Source organism: Gambusia affinis, linkage group LG12, assembly GCF_019740435.1.
Source record: "Gambusia affinis linkage group LG12, SWU_Gaff_1.0, whole genome shotgun sequence".
Classification (NCBI taxonomy): domain Eukaryota; kingdom Metazoa; phylum Chordata; class Actinopteri; order Cyprinodontiformes; family Poeciliidae; genus Gambusia; species Gambusia affinis.
Window position 1 is genome coordinate 13,337,305 of NC_057879.1, and position 26,997 is coordinate 13,364,301.

Genomic DNA, 26,997 nt, shown 5'->3' on the forward strand with positions numbered 1-26,997 from the left:
TCAGTGTGTTGGTAAGTCGAAAGCCCATTCATGAACATAATTCCTAATCGAGAACTGGACTCGTGGAAACAAAGAAAAATGGTCTTCAAATCCAAAACGGCGTGAGGAAAGTCATGTCCAGAAGAGGTGTGGGATTGTTTCAGGACCACGGACAGCGTACACGCCCTCCCGTAGGAAAAATAATGGGCGGGGGTCACGCTGTCTGTGGCGCTGACGTAGACCTTTTAAATTGCAAATAGTCTAAAAGTCTTCTCTGGCAAGAGCGCGAGTAAGATCCATTTGTAATATTCACTTGTGGGTCAAGCTGGGTCAGCGCAGTGCAATGCGTTGATCCACTTAGACTGCGAAAGTCGATACAAAAGCTCAACGTGATGTCCTTTTACTGATGGAAAATAATAATAAAAAAAAAAAATCACTGCTTATTGAACAGTTTCTGAATTTTACAAAACAATAGCGCTGGACCTGTGCTTTTGTAATTTTGCCCAGAAAAAAAAGAAAAAAGAAAGGCGCTAAATCTGTATGGGGTCGTTTTACTGGCATTGTTGAAACCAGCATTTTGTGTTACATCATAGCCTTAGCAAAGATAATCGATAAAGTGACTGCATGATTAGGTTGTGGGTTGTAATGGCAGGAAGTGGCCCTTAAAAGCATGTCTGGATGTCTTCTAAATTGACACGAGTCAGTATCAAGTTACCGCAGATGAATCTTTGCTCTTGTCAGAGATGCGTTGTTTGTATCTGTGATGCAAACAACGCATTCTTTACATGTACACGTCTCTCTGTGTGGTTTCAGGGGAATCCAATGCTAAATAAATTGATATAGAAATTTATACTAAGGTCCATAAACTGGCAGGAGGTTAGAGTTACATTACATGTTGCACAATGTCATTGGAAAAATGTGACTAAATATTTAGTCTTTAAATGATTATCTAGCTTTCATAGGAAATTCTGTGGTGTAGTCTATAAGATTGATGGGGCGATGGTGGCTCAGAGGGTAAAGGGTTTCTGCTGTAACCATTGGGGTGCTGGTTACAGTATCCACTCTGTCCTTTTCAGTTGTGTCCATGAGCAAGACACTTCATCTGCCTTGTCGTCTGGTGGTGGTCAGAGGGCCTGGTGGCACAGACTGAATGGCAGCCTTGGTTCCACCAGGCTGCATTAGAGTAGCTGTGCCAACAATGTAGATTCCCATCAGCAATTAATGGGTGAATGTCTGGAGTAAAGCGCTTCGGAGTCCTTGGACTTGACAGAGCACTCTACAAATACAAGCCATTAACCATTAATTACATCAGTCACATGTTACTATTTACTAATCGCATAACATTTTCTACAGAACTCTGAGCTCCGCGCTTTGCTGCTGCCCTGTGGCCGACAGCTGAGGCTGGACTCCCTCCTATGTTCTGACCAAAGCTTGTGGGCTGCTTGTTCCTGAACCCAGGCTGTAGTCCAGCCGACCTTCTGTAAAAGTGGAAAGTGAATAAAAAACGGTGAGGAGGAGGCCCCGGGGAAGACCCAGGACACGCTGGAGGGACTACGTCTCTCGGCTGGCCTGGGAACGCTTTGGGATTCCTCCGGAGGAGCTGGATGAAGTGGCTGGGGAGAGGGAAGTCTGGGCCTCCCTTCTGAAGCTGCTACCCCCGCGACCCGTACCCGGATAAGCGGAAGAAGATGGATGGATGGAGCCACCAGGACACGATTCGTCGCAGGTTGCGGTCCATTCTAAGACACGTTTGGAAGATACTGTTCCTTCAACCCACTGAAGATACGGTCGCAGGTGATTAAGGCTCCTCCGACACACCTGGTGAGGAATATTTATGACCGCCACCAGCTCTTCATAACTGTCCTTTTCCTCGACTTTGCCCTGGATAAAAGTTCATAATGGATTTTTTTTCCTTTAACATTTGTTTGTTTGTCATTTATTTGTTAGATTCTGCTCATAAGTCATAAGTGCTGTATGCCTAAAAGTCCACAAGATGGCAACAAAGCTGTATGACATTATTTCTTGAGTTTACAGGGACGGTAATAACCAAGAATAATACTATCAGTTTGTGGCAAACATAACCTACCTTATGATGACTGAGGATTTTCAAACATATTTGTAATAAAATTAATGTTGGGCTGTCTGAAGAAAAAAAAATATTCATAATTAAACAACTGATTAACTTAAAGAACACTTTGACCCTATTAGTAAATGCCCATAACATTGTTAGCATTCAAAAGTACTTTTATGGTAAAGCTTCACAAATGCTGTTTAACATTTTCTTTAAACTTTCATTTTATATTTTCACAGCTTTCATGTATTTTTATTCAATTTTAGGTTCAAGTCATGTAACTGATAGATTGTTTAATTTTTTTAGACATTATTTGTGTATGAATACAATAGTAATATTTGACCATGATATGTGTTTGGTGAACATAAATGAGTCAAATAAATCATGTCTAAGTAGTTATTAATAGGTCTTAAAGTCCAAGTTGAAGTGCAAGTCCTCTGTGATTTCAGCATGAATCAAAATGTGACAAGTGAAAAAATACATTTACCAAAGATTAATTTCTTTATTAGTTTCCTTTTCTCAATAAATAAGCTTTTCAGTAGACCAAATACAGAATTCAATAAATTGCATTTTAACACTGGAATGGTTAAATTAAATAACTTCCTTCTTCTATGTACTTGTTGCTTTTCTTGAGCGCAGAATGATATGACAGTTAGATGAAAAAGAAATTCTTTACATTTAGAGCAACATGTGTGATTCTGTATTGTAGCAACTTTTTATAACTGAAATTTCTTGCAAACATTTTGTGAGATTGAAATTAATGAACGGGACGCGGTTGAAAATTTCTAAAATAAAATCATGACGAGTATTATCACAGCACGTAAAAATGTTTCATAATTTACTATTATGAAATTACAGGAGATTTCATATGTATTTCTTACATGTACATCTTGATTGCTTTAGTTATTTTTTCTCAGGGACAAAACAACTCATTTTTGATTGATATAAATAAAATATTTTCTAACATTTAGATATAACATTTTTACATCTCTGTTTTCTGGTTTCTGCCTGGTTATAGCAGCTTAGTATCACTTAATATGGTGAATAAATTTGCAATAATAATAGATTGAATTTTATATCTTGAGTGCCTGACAGTTTTCTTTTTCTTTTGATAAATTCTCAGAGATTACATCCCAGGTCCCTCTCCACCTGAGCAACCACAAATATCCGAAAAGTTTGTTCACACGGCAAACAATACAAACCAAAGCTGGCAAAACAAAACCAACTATTCACTTTCAGTACTCTTTTATGAATAACAAGTTTCAGATAACCTGCACATTCGCAACTAACCTTAGTTTAGTCTCTCCCATGGGGAAGATTCTTACGAGTGGTATTTTGTGAGATCCACAGGGTGATGTACAGGACATAGTTCTCTGGTAAAGGATATTGATACAGTGGCATCTTAACACCTTGTTGTCATTTTTAGGAAAATAAGAAAGTTGCCCGCTGGATTACATCAGATATTATGAATATAAAGCACGAATGCTTGATAAGAGGAACTTAAAGTAATTTTTTCTCTCTCTTTTTTTTTTTTTTAACAGTCCTATTAAAACCCCAAAGCCTTTTACAGTGATGATTAGTGATTAGGCTCGTCTGCTTGTAAGACACGAGACTTTCCAAATGAAGTGTACGCAAGCTTAGCTAAGTATTCAGGATGAATTAACCAATTAAGGTCTTCCACATGTCCGTTATCATGTGTTTCTATGGCAACCAAATCAACAGATGATTGAGACCATCACTTTACACAAATGAAGGTCTTGTAAATCCTAGGGAATGTAAAAATATCAGTTACTATTAATTAATTAATATGATGTTTAATTAATATCAATGAATTCATTAAATATTAATAAATATATTACAAAATATGTTGATTTGTTTACTACTAATTCATCAATTAATTGCCATTGATTGATTTATTAATCAATATTAATAAATTAAGATTGATTAATTCATATTAATCAGTATCATTTTATTAGTATTAATCAGTCTTAATTTATTAATATTGATTAGTATTAATATTCATCAGGAACCGAACAAAAAAAAAATGGACGACTTAAGATGATTTCTTTCTTCAATAAAACAATATACAGAATTTTGATTGTTCTTAACCTCAAACATTAATACCCCATGCAAACTTTAACAGACTATAGCTTTAATATGAGATTTTGTGGTTAACTTAAGTAGTTTTTAAACAGGTAGCCTGCCTCGGTTTAATTCATAAAGATGAACTAAACTCTGTATGAGGGTAATCCTTGCTTCCCACAGAGGCTGCCGCCTCTGACATCATAGGTCTCTCTCAGCCTCAGCAGCCACAAAAAAACCAAATATTTACTTTCAGTACATTTTTTCAGTAACAGACAGTGGATAACCTGCACTTTCGAAACATCATTCACTCAACTAACCCACGTGCACAACTTACAGGTCAAGTTGCTCATTTACAGACTGTTCAGGAATCTTATGACTGGGCTTATGAAATCATAATTATCTTCTGAGAAAATGATACCTGGTATGTTCACACCTCAGCTCCTCAACCTAAGAAAGGAATGTAGGCAATGCTACAGACTGATGTCAAGTCTGAACACTATCTAAATCAAGAGAAATCAAAATGATTTGTTATAACAGTAGTTTAATGTGAGAATCAAGCCTGGTTTTGAAATTCTTTTGCACAAAAAGGGAAGATGGTCAACATTAATGGAAGATAGGTGAAGATAAACACAGGATCGTCCTGAAAGAACTCTGAAAGAAAATAGACTGGTGTTCACCTTGTAGCAGGACAACTACCATAAATGTACAGCCAGAGCTACAGTGGAATGTTAAAGAATATTAATGTGTTTCAGTAAGTCAAAGTTCACACCTAAATCAAATTTCAAATCTCTGGCAGGAATTAAAAACTGATGTTTACGTGTGACTTCTAGTCGGTTTTCGTGAGCATGAGCAATTTTGTGAAGAAATAAATTGTGGCAGTGTGCAGTCTCTTTGTAGCTGTGATCGCACAAAGATACATATTCAGATTTTCAAGTGCTACAAATGAATAACTGAAAATCGTGTTATTTTTCATCTGACAATTCTGGAGGATTGTGATTTTAAACGTGGCATAATGTAAACACTCCGAAGGGAAATGCATTCTTTTAAACGACACTGCACAGTTTTTAGAAAATCCACTATTTGGAATTAATCACTAGGTTTTAACTATAATATGCATTTCTGATTTCAAATTGAATCATTCTGTCTTACGAAATGAGAGAGAATCAATGATGAAAAACAAGACAGAACATCAGGTATCATGCAGGAAAAAAAGTTTATTTGATCAGTTTTAGAATTAAGTAAACAACATCACCATAAATAGTTAAAATAAATAGTCCCGAATAAAAAAATAATTATTACATTATGTAAACATTACATATTCCAAAATATACTTTATAAAAGTACGCTGTCACACATCATCTTGATATTAAATAGAATCATCACAGACTTACAAAATATAATAAATAATGTCCCATTATAAAAAATAGACTTCAGTGTTTCTTTTACAGCTGGATTTTTTTTTTTTTTTTTTTTTTTTTTTTTTTTTTAAGTAGCATGGTGCAGTTTAACTGTTTGAGAAGTGGTTCCTTGCTGCTTGTTTCTTGTTCTGGAGCTCGGTGAGGATTCAGTTAGTCTGTTCACTGAGGTTCATGTAACCAATGGCTCGGTTGATCGTGATGGTGCGGGCGTGGAAGCCTTTCATGATCTTGCAGAGACGCTGCCGTTGATTGAAGCCGTTGGTGCTCGAATGGACCACAGGAGCCTGAAGAAATACAGAGGCATCACTAAGGCTTTGTGGAAGTAGCTCATCTGGTAAAGTTGTGCTTGAGTTTATCAAATATATATATTTCTCCCTAGTTTTTGAGTGAACAGCTAAGACTTACCTCCTTTGAGATCAAGGCTGTTGGTAGAGATGACCTAAAGCAATTCTGTTGATTAAATAAAAAAAACCCAACATCACCAGTTGTTTTTTTTTTTTTTTGTTTAGTTGTTATTTATCATAAAATGAGTTCAATTTGTAGCGTGAAAAGAAGTACAAATGTATCAGTGCTTAAAAAGCATTAAGTTTCAGTTCAAAAAGCACTAATGATGATGTTTGACAAACCTCCATGAGCTCTCTGAGGGGGAGGAGAATAGAAGAACCAAGAGTACCGTCAGAATCCGGCTGGATGGAAAGAACCTTGTAGTAGTGGCTCAGGTCCTTTCCAATGTCGCTCATACATGACTCCTGTACAGAAAAACAACAAACATCGCCTTCAGACTCAAGAAAAGTGACGCCTTGAATTCTATTGACAGAAAAAAAAATATATATTTAAACACATAAAACTTTGTTAGGTAGCTATTTAGACGCCTACCCGATCAAAAGCTGAAGTAGTTTCCCCAGAGCATACTGAACCCTGTGGGACAAACAATTTACAAAGAGCCATTAAAACCACTTTCATCAAAAAGTTGATATGCAGCATAACTTTTGCGATTTCTTTTAATAAATAAATTATTTGAATGTCAAAATACCGCGCGATGTTAACGTAATGTCAATGTATTGTCTGTACCTGTGGCGAACACACAGTCGGCGTCCTGGTCTCCAGGTTCAGCTCCATGTTGTGCCTCGTGCAGTTCATTCCACTGAACATCCTTGTCTGTTGGGAGCAGAGAGGTTCAGCACCCCAAACACAACGGCAACAACGTAGGAATTCAACCTTCACCAAGTCACCTACTGGATCGTCTGGCGCTAGAAGATTTGTGATGTTTTCCAGAAGCGTCCGTGCATAAAAGACGCAGGAGTCGGTCATTTGTCCGTTGGGCATCGGTGGCAGTGACCGACTGACCACCCATGCAGGACAGCAGAGTTGCATTAGCAACAGCACAGGAGTGAAGTCTGGCAATAAAAGAACAAAAAAAAAACAAAACACACACACAGAGAGTAATGTTAACAACTCTAATTTTCTAATTATTTTCTTGCTGAGATACACAGAGAAGTCACATTATACTCACAGAGCTTCATGAGTGGCATCCTGGACTTGAGTTGAATTCTCTGAGTGTATCTGTCTCAACTCAGGCATCCTCAAAGGTTTTATACCCTAAGTAGGGATTTTCTCTTGTTTATTTCTTGAAACTGAAAGTGCTGCATCACATCATAAATTACACGGTGAAACTGGAAATAAATCTGAGGTTACTCTTGTATTAACCATTGACATTTATACTGAAGAAAGAATGAGGACATTATTTGATGCTATTTTGACCCTCCAGTCAGACTGCTACACAATTTTCCATTCAAAATTGTTCAAAGCAAAACTGGATGAATTTAATTTCTTGTAAGAGAAAAAAAAGAAATGTTACAAAATAAGAAAAGGGTCCAAACATTGATGTGCACTTTGATAATAATCAAATATTATTACAAGAACACATATATGTAATTGTTACATGAATAGCAAATCACATAATGTTTAATTGTGTTTTTAAAATTAACTTTTGAACATTGTTATTTCACATGGCTGCATTGAAATAATATGTTGTGTAAATTTTGGATTATTTTATCTTAATTAAGGTGATCTGAACAAAGTTGGTCTGAAAGCAAAACTTTATTTTGGGCCACAATTTCTCGTCCTAATTTTCATTACATATAAAGGCAGAAAATAAGTTTTGAAGAATGGGACGTTCTAATTAAAACACTTTAGTGCAGATGCTCTTGAGCTTTACAAGGGCAACGCATCACTTTTTTATTGGTTGCAGTTATTATGGTTATGTTGACCATAATCCAACAGGCACAGTTAAGATACAGACATGAAACGTTAATTTTGTCAAAATAAAATAAAAAAATTGTCATGAAAGGAAAACTGAAAATGTCCCCTTTTCATGACATATAGATCAAAAAGTTTCAAATTGTTTTAGAACCAGAAATGATCAAGTGCAGAAATTACAAAATGTTGAAATAACCCTTTAATTCTATTCATTACTCTAGCATCCTAGAGGTAAGTTGTTGTTTGCTGTGGCATTTTCAAACACAGAGCAGTGAAATTACACTATTGTATTACAGTCATATTCAATAAATTGGAATATTATTGAAAGTTAATATATGTCACAGGTTAATATATATAACACAATGTGTTTTACTGGAATTAATTTAATGACATATTGAATTCAAGGAAATTGAATTCTGCTGATAGACACAGAATGATGACTGTGGGCTTATACTTGGGATTAGAATATCACATTAGACCAATAAACACACAGTTACAATGCAGAAATGTGGGCTTCATAAAGGTATGTTTAATACCTGCTACACTTTTCAAATTGTACTTTTAATCTGACAAAAAAGGCTCGCTGGAATTCATAGTTTAATTTATCAAATAAGATTGAATGTCTGTCACTCTGTTACACTTTTTTCTTCCAACATTCTTTAGAAATGCTGTCCCAACAAGCAGCCTTTCCTTGATAACTGCCGTCACAACGTGATAATAACTACGTCCTTTCTTCTTTCACAGTATTGCTCTCATTAGACACAACTGGTGTTATGTCTAAATTATTGATCTCTATTCTTCTCAATAGTAGTTCACATTTATTTTGCCAGATAAAGTCACATGCTGACAGTATGTTACAGGTCAGATTTCATCCAGACCAGAAATCGGTATTTGCACTGGTGAACAAGATGAATATTCTGTGTGAGAAGTTATGTTCTTGGTTCCTCTTTGCTCGGGGCGTCAAATTGCAAAGTCAAATTTCTTATAAGTTATGTTCTATACTGTACAGTATTTATATAATAATGGTTCTTTGATTGTTCTATAAGATGTCACTTTGTGCCTGGATCATACATAATGCTGCTCCTTTAAATGACTACATTAAAAAAAAAATAAATTCAATAAAATATGCTATGAATTAATCTTTGAAGCTAAATTTGGTTTTCCTATGGCTTCTTGTGAGATATTTTTCTCATTCTTTTTGTCCATAGGTGTTAAGTGTCTTTTCAACCAGTATTGTTGAGTCCATGAAATATCCAATCAAAAGTGTATTCTTATAGCTATAATCACCGTTGTAACTAACTTGATTTTCAGCCCAGTTTCCCTAGTTGCCATTTATTAAGAATCTCTGTCATGTTTTCTAGGTTACATAGTTATTTTCATCAGAGTGGTTTCCCGCATGCTTCCTGTAACCCTTTTGCAAAAATATTCAGAGTCAGAAGTGTGAATGAAGATAGAAACCCAGCAGTGGTTGGTTTTAAAAGCACAAAATAAATGTGTTAATGAGCGCTGACGTCACTCTGCCTTTTAGTTTCAAGGAAATTGAATTCTGTTAGTGCTTTCTGAGGTACATGAGACTTTGAAAGCACAAATTCTTCTGAAATCCAACCAAATGCAGTTCACTTCAGTTCACAATTGAAACATTTATTACTGGATTTGTTATTACAATCATTGTACAGTACATTTCTTAATGAAGCAAACAATATAAAGTTCATCTTTGTGTGAATAGACATTCTTAGAAAGCTGAGTGTGGAAACACCAAACATCTAATCAATTTAATTTAATCATTCTTTAAATAAAGTTTCTTTTGACATGTACACACATAAAATAGATTATTCTCTGACTCTTATGTGGTAATATGTAACTGACATGTTTTATGGTCGGCATAAGCAAATAAAGCAAAAAACATAATTTTGCATATTTCCTATCCGGAGGTTTGTACTTTTATATGACTCCATTTTTATTTTTATTTATTAAACTATCTTGATGTTCTTACACTATCGATAGAAACAAAATGGTAAAATATGTTGCAAGCAGGTGCCAAAAGTGAATTTCAGTAATGAAACAGCTTTGATACAGTGCTCATAGTGGAATAAATTATACACTTTACAAATACACAGAGCACATCAACAAAATCAAGTGTTTGGTGTGGCACATTGAGAGTTTTAAATTAACTCAGTTCTAAAATGAAAGGGAAAACAAGACTTGAGAGTTGTTCCCAAAAATGAGAGTTCTGTGCAAAATTCACCAAATGTTAAAAGAATAACAAGAATAGAAACAGGGCGACAGGATTCCCCCATCCAAAGAATTGGACAATATGACTTATCTTTAGTGGGAATGAGAAGCCTGCACCAACTCATTTGTGCCCATTTTAAATTAGTGACCTTATTCTCTTTTGACTTTGGTTTGGGGCTTTTTAGACTGACTCACGCGATGCCATAAACTGCATGCGTGTTCATGCTATAGGCTTTTTTTTGGGGGGGGGGGGTTTCCAAAAATCATGACCATGGCTCGAGTTAGTAAAAACACAAAACACCGTCAACAGTCTGTGGCATGGGAGGCTGGATGGCGTGCAAATGAACACGTGTGGATAGGATGTTTATTTAGAGACCGCTTTCTCTGTTTGGTGCCGCTGATGGCTGTGCGCATGCCTGTAGCAAAAAAGAACAAAAGTTAAAGATACGTAAATTCACTCATTTGAAACATCGGATCTCTGCTACAAGTGGAAAAATACCTGGTTAGGTCCTCTATGTCCACCAGCATAGCATCTTGTTCCACATGAAGCTCATCCCTCATTAGTAACAACTGCACCAGCTCCTCGTTTAGATCTGCATAAGAACATCAACATTTTATATTGCAGAAAGCCCCTAAGTGGTGCCAACTGAAAATTATTTTGTTTACTAATATGTTGCCCACTAATGTACCAGAGCAAATTACGATATGACTGCCTTTAAATATCATTGACACAGGTAACCAGAACATGTGGAAGGTCATGGAACTCCCATTTCTCAGGTTTCTAAAAGCTTGCATGCATGCTTGTGGTGTTTGGCCGACTCACTCTGAATCTGTGAGTGTAAGTCATTTGTTATGACTTGCAGCTGTCCCAGACTCATATCCCTCATGTCCCCGTGCTTCAGGTTCCACTTCACCAGCCCCTCACTGATGTGGGGCAGATGGGGGAGCTGGAAGACACATATAGGCAAATTGTTGTGCATCAGAACAGAACAAAATCCAGTTGTTTTCAAGAACTCATCAACTTTATATGGGCCTTGCAAATATTCCCCATCTAAAAAAAGTGGGACAAACTTGCTGGCCTTTACTTACCAGGGGCTTTCTTTTGCATCACACACACACAAACCAGACAATTGACAGTTTACTCAAGCCCAGCAAGTCCCTAGTGTCATCTTTATTGTGTTTACTGTAAGAGCATTCATTCCATTTCCATCTAGTTTCCCCTTTTCGTTTGCCGTGGATCTTTTATTGTCTTATAAAGGTGTAGCAGTAAATCTTATATCTTTCTTGCTGACTAACCAGGTCGGCAACAGGCGAACGTCTGTGCAGCTGGATTTGCCTCTCCACCTCCACCTGCATGCGAGCCATGGGTCGAGCCAGAGCCAGCGCCACCCGCGCCTCCTCCTGCAGCCTTCTCTGCACCCGCCAGAAGCCGCTGCAGTCGTCCAACGGATCCGAGTCCTCTTCTGCCGTGTCCCGGTCTGACAGTGACGAACTCTGCTTGCTCTGCACGGGAAGTAAGGGAATTAGTGGAAAGTTGCAGCCAGGGTGCATTTGTATATGATCGTGACGCCCGAGAGGAGCTGGACACGAGAAACGGATGCCTAGGGAGTATCTGCTGGTGCACACCATTGGTGACAGCGGTGTGTCCAAGCTGGTCTCGGTCCTGCTGTCCTCAGCATCACTGTCTTTGTCACTGCTGCTGTCGTTGACGAAGCAAACCTGCAGATTCACCCCGCTCTGCAGCCTGAGAAAAAAAATAAGAAGGTTTTTAGTTGACACCAAACGTAGGGTTAAAAGGGAAAACCTTTAATTCCATGTGTTCTCTCTTCTTGTTTTTTCACAAGACGGCAATTAAACCTCAAACTTTGGGGGATTGATGTCTCTGTAAAGACCCAAAACAACAATTCTGCATATATAATGATTAAAACACTTAAGACACTAAATTGAAATTAGATGTTTAGGTTAAAAAAAAAGTGAAAAAAGAAAAATTTCTGAATAGATCCACAAGTAGTAGCATTTTTTACCATGGTTGTCTTTGAATACAACATCAACAAATTTTGCTCAAGCTGTAGAACATCCATTGCAAAAAAGGAAAAAAAAGTAAATAAATAAATGTTACAGCTAATTAATTGATTAATCAGGAATAATTAAGAGTATGCAGGGCCTTAATTGAATTCCCAGGATCTAAAACAAATTTGCTCAAGCTATCACAATAAGCATTAGGAGGGAATGAAATTGAAAGTAATTATCGAAAAAGCAAAAAAAGCTAAGCTAGCTACCTCACAGTGTCCCCAACCACAACTTTTCCAAACAATAAATGCGCTATTCATTCAATATCTCGCCACAACACCCCCTACTGAAAGGAAACCAAACAACCACCAGGATCAGAACAATTTGGTATACATCCCACAAACAGGATGAGGCGGAGCTGGAATTTCCACTTAGAGTTAAAACCCTATGATAATGTATCTATATTGGGGGTCACATGACTCGTGTACCACAATCCCAGTTTAATGGATTGCATCACGCATCACTTCCCTTTTCACAGAGCGCTTCCTCAAGCTAACGAGAAAGGATGAAACTGGTGAGAGGGTAGGTGTGGTTTGGTGTTAGGTAAACAGGGTGGGAAATAGTGTCTAGAAGTTACAAGAGGTCAAGGCTGTTGTTGACCAGAAATGACGAAACAGTACTGTCACAGGTGTTATGAGTTTTTTCTTTTTTTGTGGGTATTATTGGCCGTGATGTCAACCAACTCCTTCCACTGCACGCCTTTTGTAGAGTCCAAAACCTCAAGTACAAATGTGAAATGTCAGTTTTGGGGACAGTAACAACCATCATGATATTATGTAACTAAAACCAATGACGTTGTGTTGTGAAGGCTTTTGTTATATAATCTTAACTGACAAAAAAAAAAAAAAACAGGAAGAGAAGGGAAGGGAAGGCTGTGTCCTACAAAATGGAAGTGTGAAAACATAACTGGAAAGGTGAGATAAAGGATGATTGACAACTAAAGCAAATGTTTTCTGAACTTGATGCCACGATCAGAATATTTTCCTCTGCAAATTGTCAGAGGGTAACTAAACACCCTGTGACTTTTACCAGCTTTCCCCAAACTTCAACCTCTTTGTTCTGCTTTTCTTGGAGGGAGGAGGCATTTAATCCAATTCCTGTCTGTCTCCTTGAAGTGAACCTTACCTTACAGGAAGCCTTTTGCTTTCTGTTTTACACTTCCGTCTGTTAAAGCAAACAGAATCCAACAATTTTTATTTTAACATTTTCTTCTAAGTTAAGCAGCTGTTCCTCACACTAATTCAACATACATTTCCACAGACGTTTGAAGCTGGAACTGCACGAAGGCTCAGTTGGCCACTGTACCAACATGTTTATCCTCTGAGGACGTTGGAGCCAAACCCTATGATAAATCCAACACACTATGATAAGTAATATCCTTATAGGATAAATGTGTTGGACAGATGGAAGAACCTATAGCATAGGTTTGTCCAAAAGTAGCAGAAGACTTTAGGTATACTAGGAATGTGAATCATTACTATGAAGGATTTTGTGTTTTTATTAGTACTCACTTTTGCTCTGCTTTTAAAATATTAATCTGCTCAAATAGGGCCCATAGTGATATTGAAAAATTAATTTCCAATGGCATATTCTGTTACACATCTTCAAATCATTTTAAAATACAAAAAATCAGAAGGCGAGCTGACTGTTCACAAGGTCCGACAGTCAAATTAATGGAAAACTGAATAGAAGGAAAATGTTTTTCCTATCCCATGATAGACATGGGATAGGAAACATGTCATCCTTGAGAGGCAAACCTTTCCATCCCTTTTAAAAATGTGTCTTATGTGATAATTAGATTTTTGAAAAAGCTGAATTTTTGCTACTGCCAGAGTCCTGACCAAAAACAGGAAGATGGATTATATCACACCATATCACTACCCTGACTCCCTGTTTGTAAAAATATACAATTAAAACCCTTATTGGTGTTCTATTAGGTGCTATATTACCTGAATATATTTGAGATCTAGTTTCTTTTAGTCAGTTCATTGAAAAAAAAAAAACCCTGAAAACCGTATGAAGAAACTGTTAGTCTCTTTTAATCAGAACTGAGGAATATGACTATTTGCAACATCTTTCAAGTAAAGTTCAATTATTACTTTATTAGCTTTTTTCTGTCATGTTTTAACTTCTTATTTGTTGTGTCGGATCACCATTTTAATGTTTCTTTTTATGCTTGTCTGTTTTTGCACAGAAGGTAACTCATTTTTATATTGATATTTTTTGTTGTTGATTTGAAAAGTCAGCTCTTAATAGGGATGTCCTGGGAAAAAAAGGTGGCCAGATGTTGGTCACTGACAATGTTGGGGTGACAAATCAAAACTGACCCAAAATATCAGGAGTGTTATTATAGCCTTTTGTGATAGATGTTGAATTCGTGGATCAGGACCAGGAGTAAGTAACATTAAGAAGTGATATACTAAGGTATGAAATCAGTGTAAAAATGTATACTTAAAAAAATTTAACTTTTACAAAATATTAATGCTACCCTATCCCTTTCTCAAGTTAATATACCGACAGTTTCAGAACAGTAATTCTGTTAGATTTATTAAAAAAGGTATATTGATCAAACTCGAACCAAACACACACTCACAGACACAGACTGAAACCTACCGAGAGGATGGGGTGCTCTTGCTGCAGCTGGTATAGATGACAGGCTCGTCGTCATAGAAACTGCCAAGGGCAAGTTTCTGCCTGATTGACTCTCTCTCATTCCTCTGAGCCTACCAGGAAAAAAAACAAAAAAACAAAAACAAAGCACGCATGAATGATAAAGGATATTAATAAAAGTGTGGCTGCTACACTGCCACATTCATTCATCTGCCCTGGACATTAGCAGGGACTGAGTTGATTGGTTACAGCCACAAAGGCTTTACTAGCAATAATAATATTACGAATGGTTAAAGGTTTCAAAAATAGTGTTTTTACCCTTTCAAGAGATTTTGTTTGGTAGACAATTATTCAGTTATTTAAGCGACAAAGATCTGAGTTTTTCAGTATCCAGATGCCTCTCCATATATAGAATGTAGATCACAAGAAGTCAGATCTGAGCTGCTGTCATGAATGAATATCAAAGGTATTAACTTTATTTTGTGTTGCTTCAAGACTTTAAAAAAATGACAATAAATAAAAAAGCAGCAGAAAGGCAAGAATACATAATATATGTATATTTTTTCTACAATTTGTATGTTACTTTGATTTATTCATTAATTCATCTTTATGTGAATTGGATTAATGCTTGTATTTTTCTTAATCTTTCTTTTTTCTTTCTTTCTCTGTCATTTTAAAGAAACATGTTATTTAAACAAAAACTTGTGGTAGATGCAGTTTTGATTTTTAACTGAACCAAAACCCACAAATATATTGAGAATCTAAATTTCCTGTTGGAGAGTCAAACCTCCACTAGATGGCACTCTTTTCTTGATTTTTCTACATAGCATTGAATTGTGCTTTACATTTTCGCACTGTTTGAAAAATTAAAAAGGCTAGCGACTTTGCAGATTGTACACATGTGCTAAAAAGGTTTTCTCAGCTCAAACACCATCAGCTAGTGGATTTCTCAACAAGTCTTGCATAAATTATATTCAAGGATCCCTCAGGTGAGCAATAGTTTGTAAGGGCTCACAAAGGTTTTCAATACATCAGGCCAGTCATCCTCTTACACTGTTATTTGAGACATTTACTGTTGTTTACAGCTTCAACTCTTTATCTCCGCTCAGCTTTCATGTCATTTTGTTTAGATTTCTACAATTTTTTTAAATTCTAATCCTGTATGGTATGTACGCTGAAAAAACCTTCCATTTTGGAGAAAGTGTATATTTTCAGTCTTTAAATCAAATTAGAGTTCAAGTTTGCTTTTAGCACCAACACAATAATGTCCAGTGACTGTAAATATTTAACCAAAAATCATATCCAAATTCAGTCAGACTCACACAAATTTTTTTATAGTTCTGTGACGCACATTCAGATGAGGATGTGATGTCAGAGCATGAATCAGGTGAGAGTCTTTACAATTTTGCTCCGCCACAACAGATGGCCAGATGTCCCCCCACTTCCTCACACTAACATAATTTTTCACCTTGAGACATAGTAAGTACATATTGATGAATGGAATGGAAAACACAGACAACACAGTGATGCTGAATAGCCACCTCAACCTATTTTTAGCCCTCAAGAATGTGATTTAAAAAAAGTGTCACTACAATGGCTCAAAATGATTTGTAATCATGTAAATCCAGATAAAGATTAGATTGATATAAATATACAAGTGAGAGTCTATTGAGAGATGAAGAAATCGGAATCACATGAAAACCTCCACTCCCTTTTCAGACATCCACTCATCCATTATGGCTGACATCTCCAGCTGCACACCCATTACGCAGATACCTATCCCCCATACCTGTGAAAATCATGTCACAAACACTTTACTTTCAGAATCCCCACACCAACGCAAACCCAAATCCACACACCTGGTAAACACGTTTCTCCTGATGCACCATCTTCTAACGCATCGTACCAACACAGCCGTTCTGCCCTTCTCTACACTGCAGTGGAGCTCTCGTATACTGCAGGTCCATGCAAGGAGAGGAAAGTGAGGGAGGAGAGCACGGGAAGGGGAGAGGCAGCAGAGAGTGAAAGGAGGAGGAGGGGTTGAAAGTGTGGGAAGAGACGGAAGCAGAAGAGGAGACAGAAATGGTAGAGAGTGGGAGAGGGAGGGGAGAGTTAGAGCTGCCACAGTTTTCCTGATCTGCTATCTGTGCCTCCATCTTCTTCACTTGCATTTAGCCTCCATCTTTCCTTTGCTAAAAATAAAAATACGATATATGTACATTTGGTGAAGGAGTCAAATTCCAGGTGAGTTAGAGTATATATACTGTGTTCTGAATGAGACTGCATTACTGGAAGGCAAAAGAATGAGAGAGGCCCTGTTTCATTCGAAAAAGGTTCTGTAACAGATGACAACACTAACACGGCCTCCTATTCTGTCTAACTTCTGTCTCCTTGTTTCCTCTCTAGTTTTTGTTGGTTTATATGTGAAGGGATTAAAGCACAATCTGCCATAAAAGAGAGAGAAGGAAGCAGATGATGCATCTGCCCAGACATACTAAAACTCTCTGCTCTCAGAGTGCTGTGTCACAGTGAAGCAGTGGGTCGATCAAAGCATCTCGAATCATCATTCACCCGTCATCTGCGCAGAACTAAAAATACCCAGCTTACAGAGGGAACTTCTCTCAAGAACATCATATTAACATTTACATTTATATTGTGTATTGAGAAGCAGTAACTCACACAACATGGTCACTCACAGAGATGCTGGACAGCCTGGATCGTCCCCCACAGTAACAGCCTTCAGCTTGTGGTACCAAGATGTCCTGGGCCGCTGGGCCGACTTCATCGGCCCAGCTGGGGCTCTCAGCCATGCAGCGTCCTCCGTTGAGCTGAGCATCACCGCTGCAGTCACCGTCCTCCCACCAGTGGCCTGGTGTGTCTCCTCTGAACATTTCAACTTCAAATCCACATTATATTCTTCCAAAAAGGCCGACTGCGTAGAACAGTCGTAAAAATTTTGGGTTGAAGGTGAAATTCAAGCAATATTCTAAGATTTAAAAAAAAAATAATACATTCCTTCAACTACCAAACTCTCCTTCGTATATTTGAATTATGCATACCAACCTAAATCCATCTTGTTTAAAAATAAGGCATTTAGGATTCTTTTTCTCTGGAGAAAAAGGGCAAAAGACGTACTCCGTTTCCAGAGTGTGTAGTCTTGCACAGTCTTCGCAGTCACATGGAGCCCAGTTTCAGTGAAGTGTAAATGTTCCTCGTTCACATGCAGCATCAGAGGGTGCCCAAGGGAGAGCGCGCCATGTGAAAATGTATGAAAAGCGACAGAATGGGGTGAACACGCACGTTTTGCATTATAAACGCAAGTAAAACACCTGCTGATCAGTAAATTAGAATTAAACTTAATTCTAAAGTAGCTTTATAGAGATACACGTTTCACATAGCTAATATGGATTAAAGTCAACTAAAAATTACTCAAATTTGAACATTGTAAAGGACCAATGAGATGCACGTCTAAGACAATTATGGTCAACCAAATCTTAAATTTTGAAGTGGAGGCTCCAAAATTTGGAACAAGTGTAGAGGCAGTGAGTTTTAGAATCAATATAAAATTTCCACTTATCTGGAAATCATCTGGTGTTAGTCCAGTTATGGTGATTTTGGAACCAATTCCCTTCCTGATGTGAATATGCTACTGGTTAGCATGTTTAAAAATCCAATTTTCAAAACATAGTACAGTTGACAGTATATCCCAGTAAACGGTGTCTTTCAGTACAATATTGAATTGGAGTTCTAGTTCCCAGCTGCAAAACCCTTAAAGCTTCACCAAGGAAAGAAATTAAGTTTCACTTTAAAAATTCTCCAGACAAGACATTGTTTGAAGTTAAACCTGTTTATTAAACTCTCAGGAGACCCAGGCAGCAAAGGAGAACAGTCCAACTTCTGTTAGAGGAGAGCATTGCCACTTATCTAGGAGTCAAGTCTTCCCAGTCAAGGTGTGGATCATCTTGGCTTGCAGTGTGATAAAGCAAAGGGAATGACTCCCAGAAAGAGTCAGGATTTGCTGGACTTTGGTATCCAGGGCTGATCTGTGGAGACGCAGTCTGCTGGTCCTCTGGCATTTCAGGATTTCCAAATGACATTCTTGGAGCAAAAAACAGCCTGTCAAAAGGACCAGTCCTTCTAGCATATGGGCAGTAACTGCTTGGCATGTTGGCTGTAGCTGTTGGCATAGCGGGAGTAATGTAATCCATGAAGAATTGGTAGAAGGGGTGGTTAGCTACCTGAGGCGTCGGCATTGCTTGGGGATACATTTGCCATCCTGGATATCTATAAGCATGGTAATAAGATTGCAGGGGATGATTCTGCTCTTTAAGGTAGCGAGAATACAGTGGGTAGAGTGCAAAGAGTTTTTTCCAGAAGTAGGGATTTTTATAAATTGGACGAGCTGTGACAGCAGTGGCCGTGGTGGGAGGAGGCGTAGTGGTCGTAATTGTAGGTGGTGGGGTATACAGGCAGAGTGGATAACGTCTATATGGACTACAAGGAAAATACATGGGACGCCATCTTAAATGGCGTCTCATACGATGAAGGCTTAGAGACTTGAGAGGCAAATTATCCTTTAAAGGAAGAGCATGCTCTGTTGTGTTCACCTCAGCCATTGGAAACATGGCGCAGGTTATATTAATGCCACTCTCCCTCCATCTCATCGTGAGGATGTACATCCCATTCTGAAACAGAGAATAGGTCAAATTACATAATGTCTTGTGCTTTTACACTCAACTGTAGAGACACGAGTTTGGAGTCTAAGGCAGTGGGAGCAAAATAGCTTACCTCTTGTAAAACTGTACAGCTATCATAACGAACAAGTAGAACAAGTCCAAGTTTCGTCTGGTTCACCAAGATGCCACAAGCTTCAGGCACCTGGCTAAGCGGTACATATTCTGAGTTGCCTGCAAGGAAAAGCCCAATAAGTCAGCCGAGTAAGTTTAGACAATTTAAATTGCTACAGAGACTCCTACCGATGTCCAGTTGTAGCTCAGCAGCACCCAGGCCCATCACTTTGAATTTCATTTTGCTGGGGCCACAGTGAAGCGAAGAGTTAGAGGTGTGCCATTCATCTCCCGTAGTCACGCCAGTTTCTGTCACATACACACAAAACGTAAAACGTTTGTCGGTAAATTACAGTTAGAGACATGAAAAGTGCCTTACCATTGGTGTCAGCTTGGATTGAGGCATTTAATCCCATATTTGGGCCAACAGCCACAGAAAGAGCTGACTTGAACTCTTTTCCATTAAACATAGCATCTTCCACTTCAGAACTTCTCTCCACTTTAAGTGCTTTAGTCAATCCTAGCCAGCTCAAAAATGTTAGACCAAGTGCTAAAGAACACAAGAGCAGTGCAGCAGTTATTGTTTTCCATTTTCTACTCCATGCACCACCTTCCATCGTAGCAAGGAAACACAACAGTTCAGTATGATGGATAACTTCTCAGTCACACCTTTTAAATACTGCATGCAATCTAAGCGCCAGGTGATTCGATTAAGGAATCAACCAATCAGCCACAGCTCATCCCGTTGTCAATTATCCAACTGTTGATTCTTTAGTCTGCTCCAGATTATACCCTTTATTTATCTGCTCAAAAGAGAGATCTGCCATTAAAATCAAGAAGATCTTAATGCTGACAAGGACTTAAAAGTAACTCATTGCTCTCCAACTGTAAATATGTATAATTATTGATTTCAATATACAAAAAAAATCTGATTATTTTTTTCTATTCAAACAAGTTTGGCAACATGGTAATTGCAGAAAAAGTTCAAATACATTAGATATTGTTCAGTCATGAATACGGTGGCACAGTAAAAACTGTTGCTATTAGTTGTGGGGGTTTTTTACCTTCCCTTTGGTTATGATTTTGACAGTGTTGTCTTCTCCCATTGCTAAATAAATTAAATTGATCCATAAACAGTGACATTATTACTTCCATAAACAGTGTGCTGCTGTGTGACATTTACGTTCTTCTGCATGTGGGTCGCTTTGTGGTTGTAAACCTTTCACAAGTCACATTTAATTAGTATGAGCGAAACCAAAAACAACTCAGCAAAAGAATTGGAGTGGAGCATCAAGACAATTGTGAATGTAACCCAAACCACACCTAGATAGAACTTTCATTTTATATTTTGGTGGACACAGTGGTAGTTTGCCCTGCAGTCGTTAGATTCCCAGTTTGACTCCCAGTCCATTTGCATCCTTGGGCAAGACACTTCATCACCCTTGCCTGTTGGTGTTTGTCAGAAGAGCTGATGGGGGGGGGGAAAAAAAATAAATAAAAAATAAAAAATAAAAAGCCTCACTTCCATCAGCCTGCCCCAAGGCAGCTGTAGCTACAATCCAGTACCTTATCTGTGTGTGTAAATGTGCCCTTTGAGATTTCAGTTGAAGCTATAAAAAGAGCATTAAGTAGAGATATTACAATGAAACTCAGACATGTTTCATTGGAATGTGGGGCCAAGTAGAATGTGCATACAACTTGAGTTTTTCCTCTTTTTTTTTTAGACAATAAAAGCCTTGTTCCACCCAGTGCTGTCAGAAGTAGGACCTTATCCACTTGATAGCTGAGCCATGTTTCACTGGCCTTAAGATAGACATCATGTCTTCCTATGAATAATTGCAGTGAGATTGAGAAACACCCTGATCAATTTTGAAAACTCTTCATTTAATCCACCCACAGTAAGAGTTTAATTAATCACAACAACCCCAGCTTGATAGGCTTTTGGGGAAGTATTGAAATACCCCCCCATCTGTCAGTATGAATTTACTTGAACACAAACAAATCACAAGTTGTGTTTCCAAAATTTTATTTTAAAGCTTCACACTAGCCTTTATGAGAATAAAACATGTGTGGAAAATGTTCATTTGGAACAACAGGTAGGTACTCAATGGGATACAACTGTGCAGGGGCATCAGTAGGACCCTGGGTAGTTGCAGGAGACTCTGTAGTTTTAGCTGAAATTGTTGTTGTCTTCTGTCCTGAAGTTGGAGACTTTGGAGGTTTTTCAGTTGGATAAGGCAAGAAGGGAGGGAATTCTGGAAACTGATGCCAGTATGGGACAGGGAAATATGGTGGAAAGGGAATCTGAGGATATGGGACTTTAGATACTGATGTGGTAGGTGGTGGGGCAGTCGTCTGAGGTGGGAAAGGGTACAAGTACAGGGGTAAGGGAAGTTTTGGAAGTTGTGGCACAGGTTGTGCAGGTTCATCCAGTGTAGGGAAGAGATGAGAATAAAAGTCAAAGTAAGGCTGGCTGGGCATCTGGGGAACCTGTAGCATCTGGGGAACCTGCTCAAAGTAAGGCTGGCTGGGCATCTGGGGAACCTGTGGCATCTGGGGAACCTGTGGCATCTGGGGAACCTGTGGCATCTGGGGAACCTGCTCAAAGTAAGGCTGGCTGGGCATCTGGGGAACCTGTGGCATCTGGGGAACCTGCTCAAAGTAAGGCTGGCTGGGCATCTGGGGAACCTGTGGCATCTGGGGAACCTGCTCAAAGTAAGGCTGGCTGGGCATCTGGGGAACCTGCAGCATCTGGGGAACCTGCAGCATCTGGGGAACCTGCAGCATCTGGGGAACCTGCAGCATCTGGGGAACCTGCTCAAAGTAAGGCTGGCTGGGCATCTGGGGAACCTGCAGCATCTGGGGAACCTGCTCAAAGTAAGGCTGGCTGGGCATCTGGGGAACCTGTGGCACCTTGGTTCTTGCATGTTTGGGACATAACAGAGACAGAGGATGGCCTTGCCAGAGTAGTGGTAGCATGTAATTTCCTCCCTTGTGATGCAATAAAAAAAAAAAAAATAAATAGATTACATTTGAACAGAACATTACATTTGCTCATTTCTTTAAGTTTTATGCAAAGCAGTAACTCCATAAGAAATCTCCAAGTTCAGGAATTTATCCGAGCATCTTGCAAAGTTAAGAGACAGTTTTACCTCAACACAAACCATTTTAAAGCAATTTACAGGATACCTGCTGAATCATGTTGCAGCCATCATACGGAGCAATCAGAACAAATGCCATCGAGTTCCCATGCATTCTGTAGCCACATTTTGGAGGGACCATGGAAAGAGGCACCGGGGGCTCATGTGCTGTGGAGTGGGGGGACATCAGTATCCACTCCAAGTAACAAATTTTCTTTGAACATGTTGGTTTTACCTTGCTCCACTGCAAGTTGTGAAGCTCCAGGTCCAAGTGACCTGAACTTCATGTGGTCACCAAAACAATGCAGAGAGGTTGCTAAGGGGTTCCATTTCTCCTTGGAGGTCTCTTCCATGTCAGCCTGCTGAGACCAGCCTATGAAGGAAAGGGAAGAAAAAAAAATGTCACTCAAGATTCAGATAAAACTTTAGTACAGGCTGGAGACATCTTCCTTATATTAAGTATTTGTGAAATACATACCAGCAAAATCTGCTTGATAATCAGTTTCATCATCCACTGAAGCGTTTTTAGAGTGCTTTTTGCTTCCATGTGGGACCTCAAAAACCCTCCCGAACACGATGTTTCCTTCTTGAACTCGACCTGAGGGAGGAAAACCAGTTTCTCTCTGCACGATTCGTCTCTGGGACTTCCTCAGTCGAAAGCAGTCTGTAGTTTTCACCCAGTAACACGTCAGAATAACAAGTGCAGCCAAACAAACAGCGGGATTTTTCACCTTTTCTCTACCCATCGTTCAAACCTGCGCAACCTCTACGAAGAAATCTGTGAAGTATTAATTTGTCACGCCTTTTTAAATAACTCGTCGTTTGGAGGCAAAGACAGTATGTGCTGGACCGGCCAATGAAATGGCGCGAGAGAAAGCTGCGCGTAATCAGCTGGGACTAGCTACACCTGATCACCTTTTGGTCTGAACAGTTTCGTTACCACTGCGCGGCCCTTTAAATCCTTCTAAGTATGCATTAATGCTGGCGCGTTGGCACAGCATTTCAAATATGCGCAATAGGCCTAAATGAAAAAATCTAAATCTTTTTTTTTTTTCCCGATTTTTCCTTTGCGACAATCTTACAACGTACTGCAGTGTGTGGTGTGTTACGTGGTGGTGTGCTGAATTTGCCCTAACTAAAATCTAATAATAGTGTAGACAACCAGATTTCATTGATAAAGAAAAAGTAGCCAGCTTTATTTAATGTATAATCATTCAACTCTTGGGCTGTCTTGCAGGTCAAAAGTGACCCACTAGCATGTTTAGCTGTGGAAAGAAAATCTAAACAGACAAACAATCTAAACAACTGTTAAGAACAATAAACAATCCTTTATTGTTTATTATATAAACAATCTTTTTCTGACTTGAAATCTTATGACTTTTTCTAAATTGACCCCATCATTAGAAAATGTAATACTTTGTTTTTATTTACATTTCCATGTGGGCTGTACACCACTATAAGGTACAAGGATAGTCTTATGGGTCATTTTTGACCTGTGAGTTATAAAACCATTTAAAATACCAGAAAAAGAGTTCAAAGGCCACACACAAATTCTCTCTAATACACACACACACACACACGCACACACACGCACACGCATGCATCCCTCGTCCCCCTCACACACATGCACACTCACACGTACATATGAAAGAAACTAGATTGGTGTACGAATTGAACTTGCATTTTATCTGCACCTGCACTCTCAATTTGCAGCTAACCCCTCCCATTAAGCTCCCAAACACAACAAAAAACAATCTCAGACATAATAAAAAATAAATTAGGTACAGAGAATATGGCCCTGCGACAGACAGATGACCTGTCCAGGATGTACCCCACCTCTCACCCAAAACGTTTGCTGGAGATCCCCACTAGAGACAAGGGTGTTAGAAAATGGATGGATAGAAATAGATAGAGGATATGAAGGTATGCTGAATCTGAGTACCTCTAGTTGGTTCCTTGCTGAAGCCATGCCCAACAGGTGCTACGCTGTACATTTGAACATACTGTTCATGGATTCTTCAGCACAAGATGTTTAACATCTTATGTTGAACAAATTCCTGTCCTGAAGATGTTCAAGGTAAGAGATTCTTCATATGGTGAAGATGTTCTTCACCAAAACATTCAACACAAAAAACATGTGTTCGACATAGGATATTAAGCATGGGATGTTCTTCATCTTATGTTTAAAACTTTCAACATAAGAGCATCTTCATCTCATAGGAATGTTCTTCATCTTAAGTTCAACACCTTATGTTGAACAGAAGATATTCTTCTTCTTGTATTGAGGATGCTCAGCATAAGAACATCTTCATGAGATAATGTTCATCTCATGAAGATGTTTTTCATTTTATGTTGAACATCTCATAATTTTGCATGATGTTCAACATCTTATGTTATCCAACATAAGATGCTGAAGTTGTTCATCGTCAACATAAGAGCTGATGTTGAAAATTGTTCACAGAATCAAGCAACATTTGTTTTGTTGTTTTATGGTGTCATTATAATTCATTTTGCTAAAAAAATATAAAAGAATGAGCTTTGCGAAAAATTCCAAATTGTTTACTTTTTTCCCTTTCAGTATAATTAATTCAGAAGTAGTCACTTCACACTTATAGAATTACGATAAAAAACCTTTACTGCAAAAAAGAAAACTGTTATGACACTTAGTTTGTGGCAAATAGAAAAAAAAGTGTAATATTGTTGATTGTATTTTTGTATTGTGTAACAAAATGCATGATAAAAAATGTATTAAATTGAGTTGAATTGATAAATAACAGATTGTTTCATTATGCAAAATAGATTTTGGATTTAAAATTCAATTAATTTGCTTTATTTTAGGGTTTGGATAGGATGGGTCACTTTTGACCTGCAAGATAAGGGGAGTAAATAGAATGTTAAGATCACACAAAGGTTAAATGAGTGTGATTTATTAAATGCATCAAAAAAGTTGTTACATTTGGAAATCATTAATTTAATTTGAATTATTATTTTTACTTTACTCACATTGGAATATTTCAGAATTTTCTTCATAGGTCTTGTATAATCAATATCAAAATGACTAACACGATCAAACAGAGCCACACTTCTGCTTGGTCAACCTGCGATGTTTGTCCTATGCACTACCATTATTAAATAAATTCCTTATATAACACAGAACTGTGTAATAATTTCTTTTTAAAAAAGAATTTTTGTGATATATACATATATTTATATCAATTATATAACTGAAAATAATGTAGTACATACTTAAAACAGTTTCAAGACTTTTTTCAAAATTTGCTATTCTCTTGTATCTATAAATTATATCACACCAGAAATGCAATATAAAATTGTGATAATTTAATGTGTGAACATACTTAGATAAATACTCTTGATGCACCATTTCATACAATTTAGACATCTTGTCTGCTTGGGTAACATCACAAAAAGAACACAAGAGTGAAATGTGTTTGTAGCAGTGTCGTGATCTTAGTTTGTGCTTCTTCAAGTGGAACGGTGTGCTTTGTCCAGGTAAATTAGATCAAAATGAGTAGTCAGTTTTGACTCAAAACCTTCCACTGTATGCTTGAAAGTAAAGCAAGATTGATTTTCTTCATCCAAAACAAAATAAAAATGGCAGAAGAAAAAACAAAAAAAAAGTCAAGGAAGAGTCCATTTCAGAGCTAAAAATAAAAGTTTAGTTCTGAAATCAAGAAGTTTAATGGCTGTAGACAGATATTCCTACAATTGCAAACAATTTGGAAAATGTCTGCAAAGTAAGAAGATTGGAGTATTTTGAAAACGTGGTCTTCAGTGAAGTAAGAAAAATAGGCTAAAAAGCCAACACCTTTGTAATAGAGACCATCAATTAAGTTTATTTGCATAGCACATTTCAGAGCTGCAGCACTTTAATTAATCAGCATCTTATGTTAACTTTTGAGAGTTATGAGTTTCTTTCTGAGGAAGCTCTGGATATTTGTGGCAAAATGTGACCATTTACAGTGGCATAAGGACTTAAAAAAAACAAAGTCAGAATTGTGCCCAATCTGGCATTCCCCAATTTACCCTCTGCTTCCATCTAGTGGATGACTAAAGGTGTAGTTGGAATAAAAGCTGAATAAAATATATTAATTATATAAATAAAGAGCAATACTTAAAGGAAAACTATCAAAGTAAGCAAGGTAGTATATACATTTAAAATAAGTTTTATACTAGCAATATCTCTAAAAGCCCCAAGTCACCATAAATCTATTGCAAGCCAGAATGAGAAAACTCAACCTTACATCAAATTAGTCTGGGGAAAAAAACAAAAAACAAAAAAAAAAAAACAAGTCAAGGCTCAAACATCAGAAATTTCACTCTGCTAT

The 26,997-nt window shown here is 37.8% G+C and overlaps 4 protein-coding genes across 47 annotated transcripts; all 4 read right to left on the reverse strand.

The window, feature by feature from the left end:
• Window positions 1-5,654: 5,654 nt before the first annotated feature.
• zmp:0000001127 lies at window positions 5,655-7,085 on the reverse strand. Its single transcript, XM_044133508.1, has 7 exons — window positions 7,067-7,085; window positions 6,790-6,950; window positions 6,625-6,711; window positions 6,430-6,471; window positions 6,180-6,302; window positions 5,959-6,003; window positions 5,655-5,837 (listed from the first exon to the last, which is right to left on the reverse strand). Exons 1-7 carry the CDS (start codon window positions 7,083-7,085, stop codon window positions 5,700-5,702), a joined length of 615 nt encoding a protein of 204 aa, XP_043989443.1. The 3' UTR covers window positions 5,655-5,699.
• A 2,347-nt stretch (window positions 7,086-9,432) lies between these two features.
• On the reverse strand, window positions 9,433-16,730 carry LOC122840820 (schwannomin-interacting protein 1-like). The gene is made up of 7 exons (XM_044133510.1): window positions 16,584-16,730; window positions 14,728-14,837; window positions 11,671-11,788; window positions 11,341-11,547; window positions 10,868-10,991; window positions 10,544-10,637; window positions 9,433-10,460 (listed from the first exon to the last, which is right to left on the reverse strand). The coding sequence occupies exons 1-7, from the start codon at window positions 16,611-16,613 to the stop codon at window positions 10,409-10,411; spliced, it is 735 nt and encodes a 244-aa protein (XP_043989445.1). The 5' UTR covers window positions 16,614-16,730; the 3' UTR covers window positions 9,433-10,408.
• A 1,822-nt stretch (window positions 16,731-18,552) lies between these two features.
• LOC122840821 lies at window positions 18,553-20,173 on the reverse strand. Its single transcript, XM_044133511.1, has 4 exons — window positions 19,891-20,173; window positions 19,701-19,820; window positions 19,513-19,631; window positions 18,553-19,409 (listed from the first exon to the last, which is right to left on the reverse strand). Exons 1-4 carry the CDS (start codon window positions 20,126-20,128, stop codon window positions 18,645-18,647), a joined length of 1,242 nt encoding a protein of 413 aa, XP_043989446.1. The 5' UTR covers window positions 20,129-20,173; the 3' UTR covers window positions 18,553-18,644.
• Window positions 20,174-21,520: 1,347 nt separating this feature from the next.
• On the reverse strand, window positions 21,521-23,551 carry LOC122840822 (protein app1-like). 44 transcript variants are annotated; one of them, XM_044133557.1, is made up of 7 exons: window positions 23,130-23,531; window positions 22,887-23,024; window positions 22,701-22,819; window positions 22,380-22,502; window positions 22,218-22,253; window positions 22,110-22,145; window positions 21,521-22,055 (listed from the first exon to the last, which is right to left on the reverse strand). In XM_044133557.1, exons 1-7 carry the CDS (start codon window positions 23,395-23,397, stop codon window positions 21,555-21,557), a joined length of 1,221 nt encoding a protein of 406 aa, XP_043989492.1. In that variant the 5' UTR covers window positions 23,398-23,531; the 3' UTR covers window positions 21,521-21,554. The 44 variants fall into 44 exon arrangements, with proteins under 44 accessions (XP_043989492.1, XP_043989481.1, XP_043989472.1 ...); XM_044133546.1 differs by adding an exon at window positions 22,326-22,361 and having other exon boundaries at window positions 21,521-22,253; window positions 22,416-22,502; XM_044133537.1 differs by adding an exon at window positions 22,326-22,361 and having other exon boundaries at window positions 21,521-22,271; window positions 22,416-22,502.
• Between the last annotated feature and the right edge of the window lie 3,446 nt (window positions 23,552-26,997).

Bases quoted from the DNA above. Each gene is read 5' to 3' on its own strand.
- zmp:0000001127 (XM_044133508.1), bottom strand. The intron at 6,303-6,429 runs GTAGGCGTCTAA...TTTTCTGTACAG, and splicing joins CTACTTCAGCTTTTGATCGG to GAGTCATGTATGAGCGACAT. The intron at 5,838-5,958 runs GTAAGTCTTAGC...GTATTTCTTCAG, and splicing joins CAGCCTTGATCTCAAAGGAG to GCTCCTGTGGTCCATTCGAG.
- LOC122840820 (XM_044133510.1), bottom strand. From the start codon at position 16,613: ATGGTGCATCAGGAGAAACGTGTTTACCAG. The intron at 14,838-16,583 runs GTGTGTGGATTT...TTTTCCTGGTAG, and splicing joins AGGAGAAACGTGTTTACCAG to GCTCAGAGGAATGAGAGAGA. The intron at 11,548-11,670 runs GTGTGCACCAGC...CTTCCCGTGCAG, and splicing joins ACACACCGCTGTCACCAATG to AGCAAGCAGAGTTCGTCACT.
- LOC122840821 (XM_044133511.1), bottom strand. From the start codon at position 20,128: ATGGAAGGTGGTGCATGGAGTAGAAAATGGAAAACAATAACTGCTGCA. The intron at 19,821-19,890 runs GTAAGGCACTTT...TGTATGTGACAG, and splicing joins AATCCAAGCTGACACCAATG to AAACTGGCGTGACTACGGGA. The intron at 19,632-19,700 runs GTAGGAGTCTCT...TTTTCCTTGCAG, and splicing joins TGAGCTACAACTGGACATCG to GCAACTCAGAATATGTACCG.
- LOC122840822 (XM_044133512.1), bottom strand. From the start codon at position 23,397: ATGGGTAGAGAAAAGGTGAAAAATCCCGCTGTTTGTTTGGCTGCACTT. The intron at 23,025-23,129 runs GTATGTATTTCA...TTTCCTTCATAG, and splicing joins TTATCAAGCAGATTTTGCTG to GCTGGTCTCAGCAGGCTGAC. The intron at 22,820-22,886 runs GTAAAACCAACA...CCCACTCCACAG, and splicing joins ACAACTTGCAGTGGAGCAAG to CACATGAGCCCCCGGTGCCT.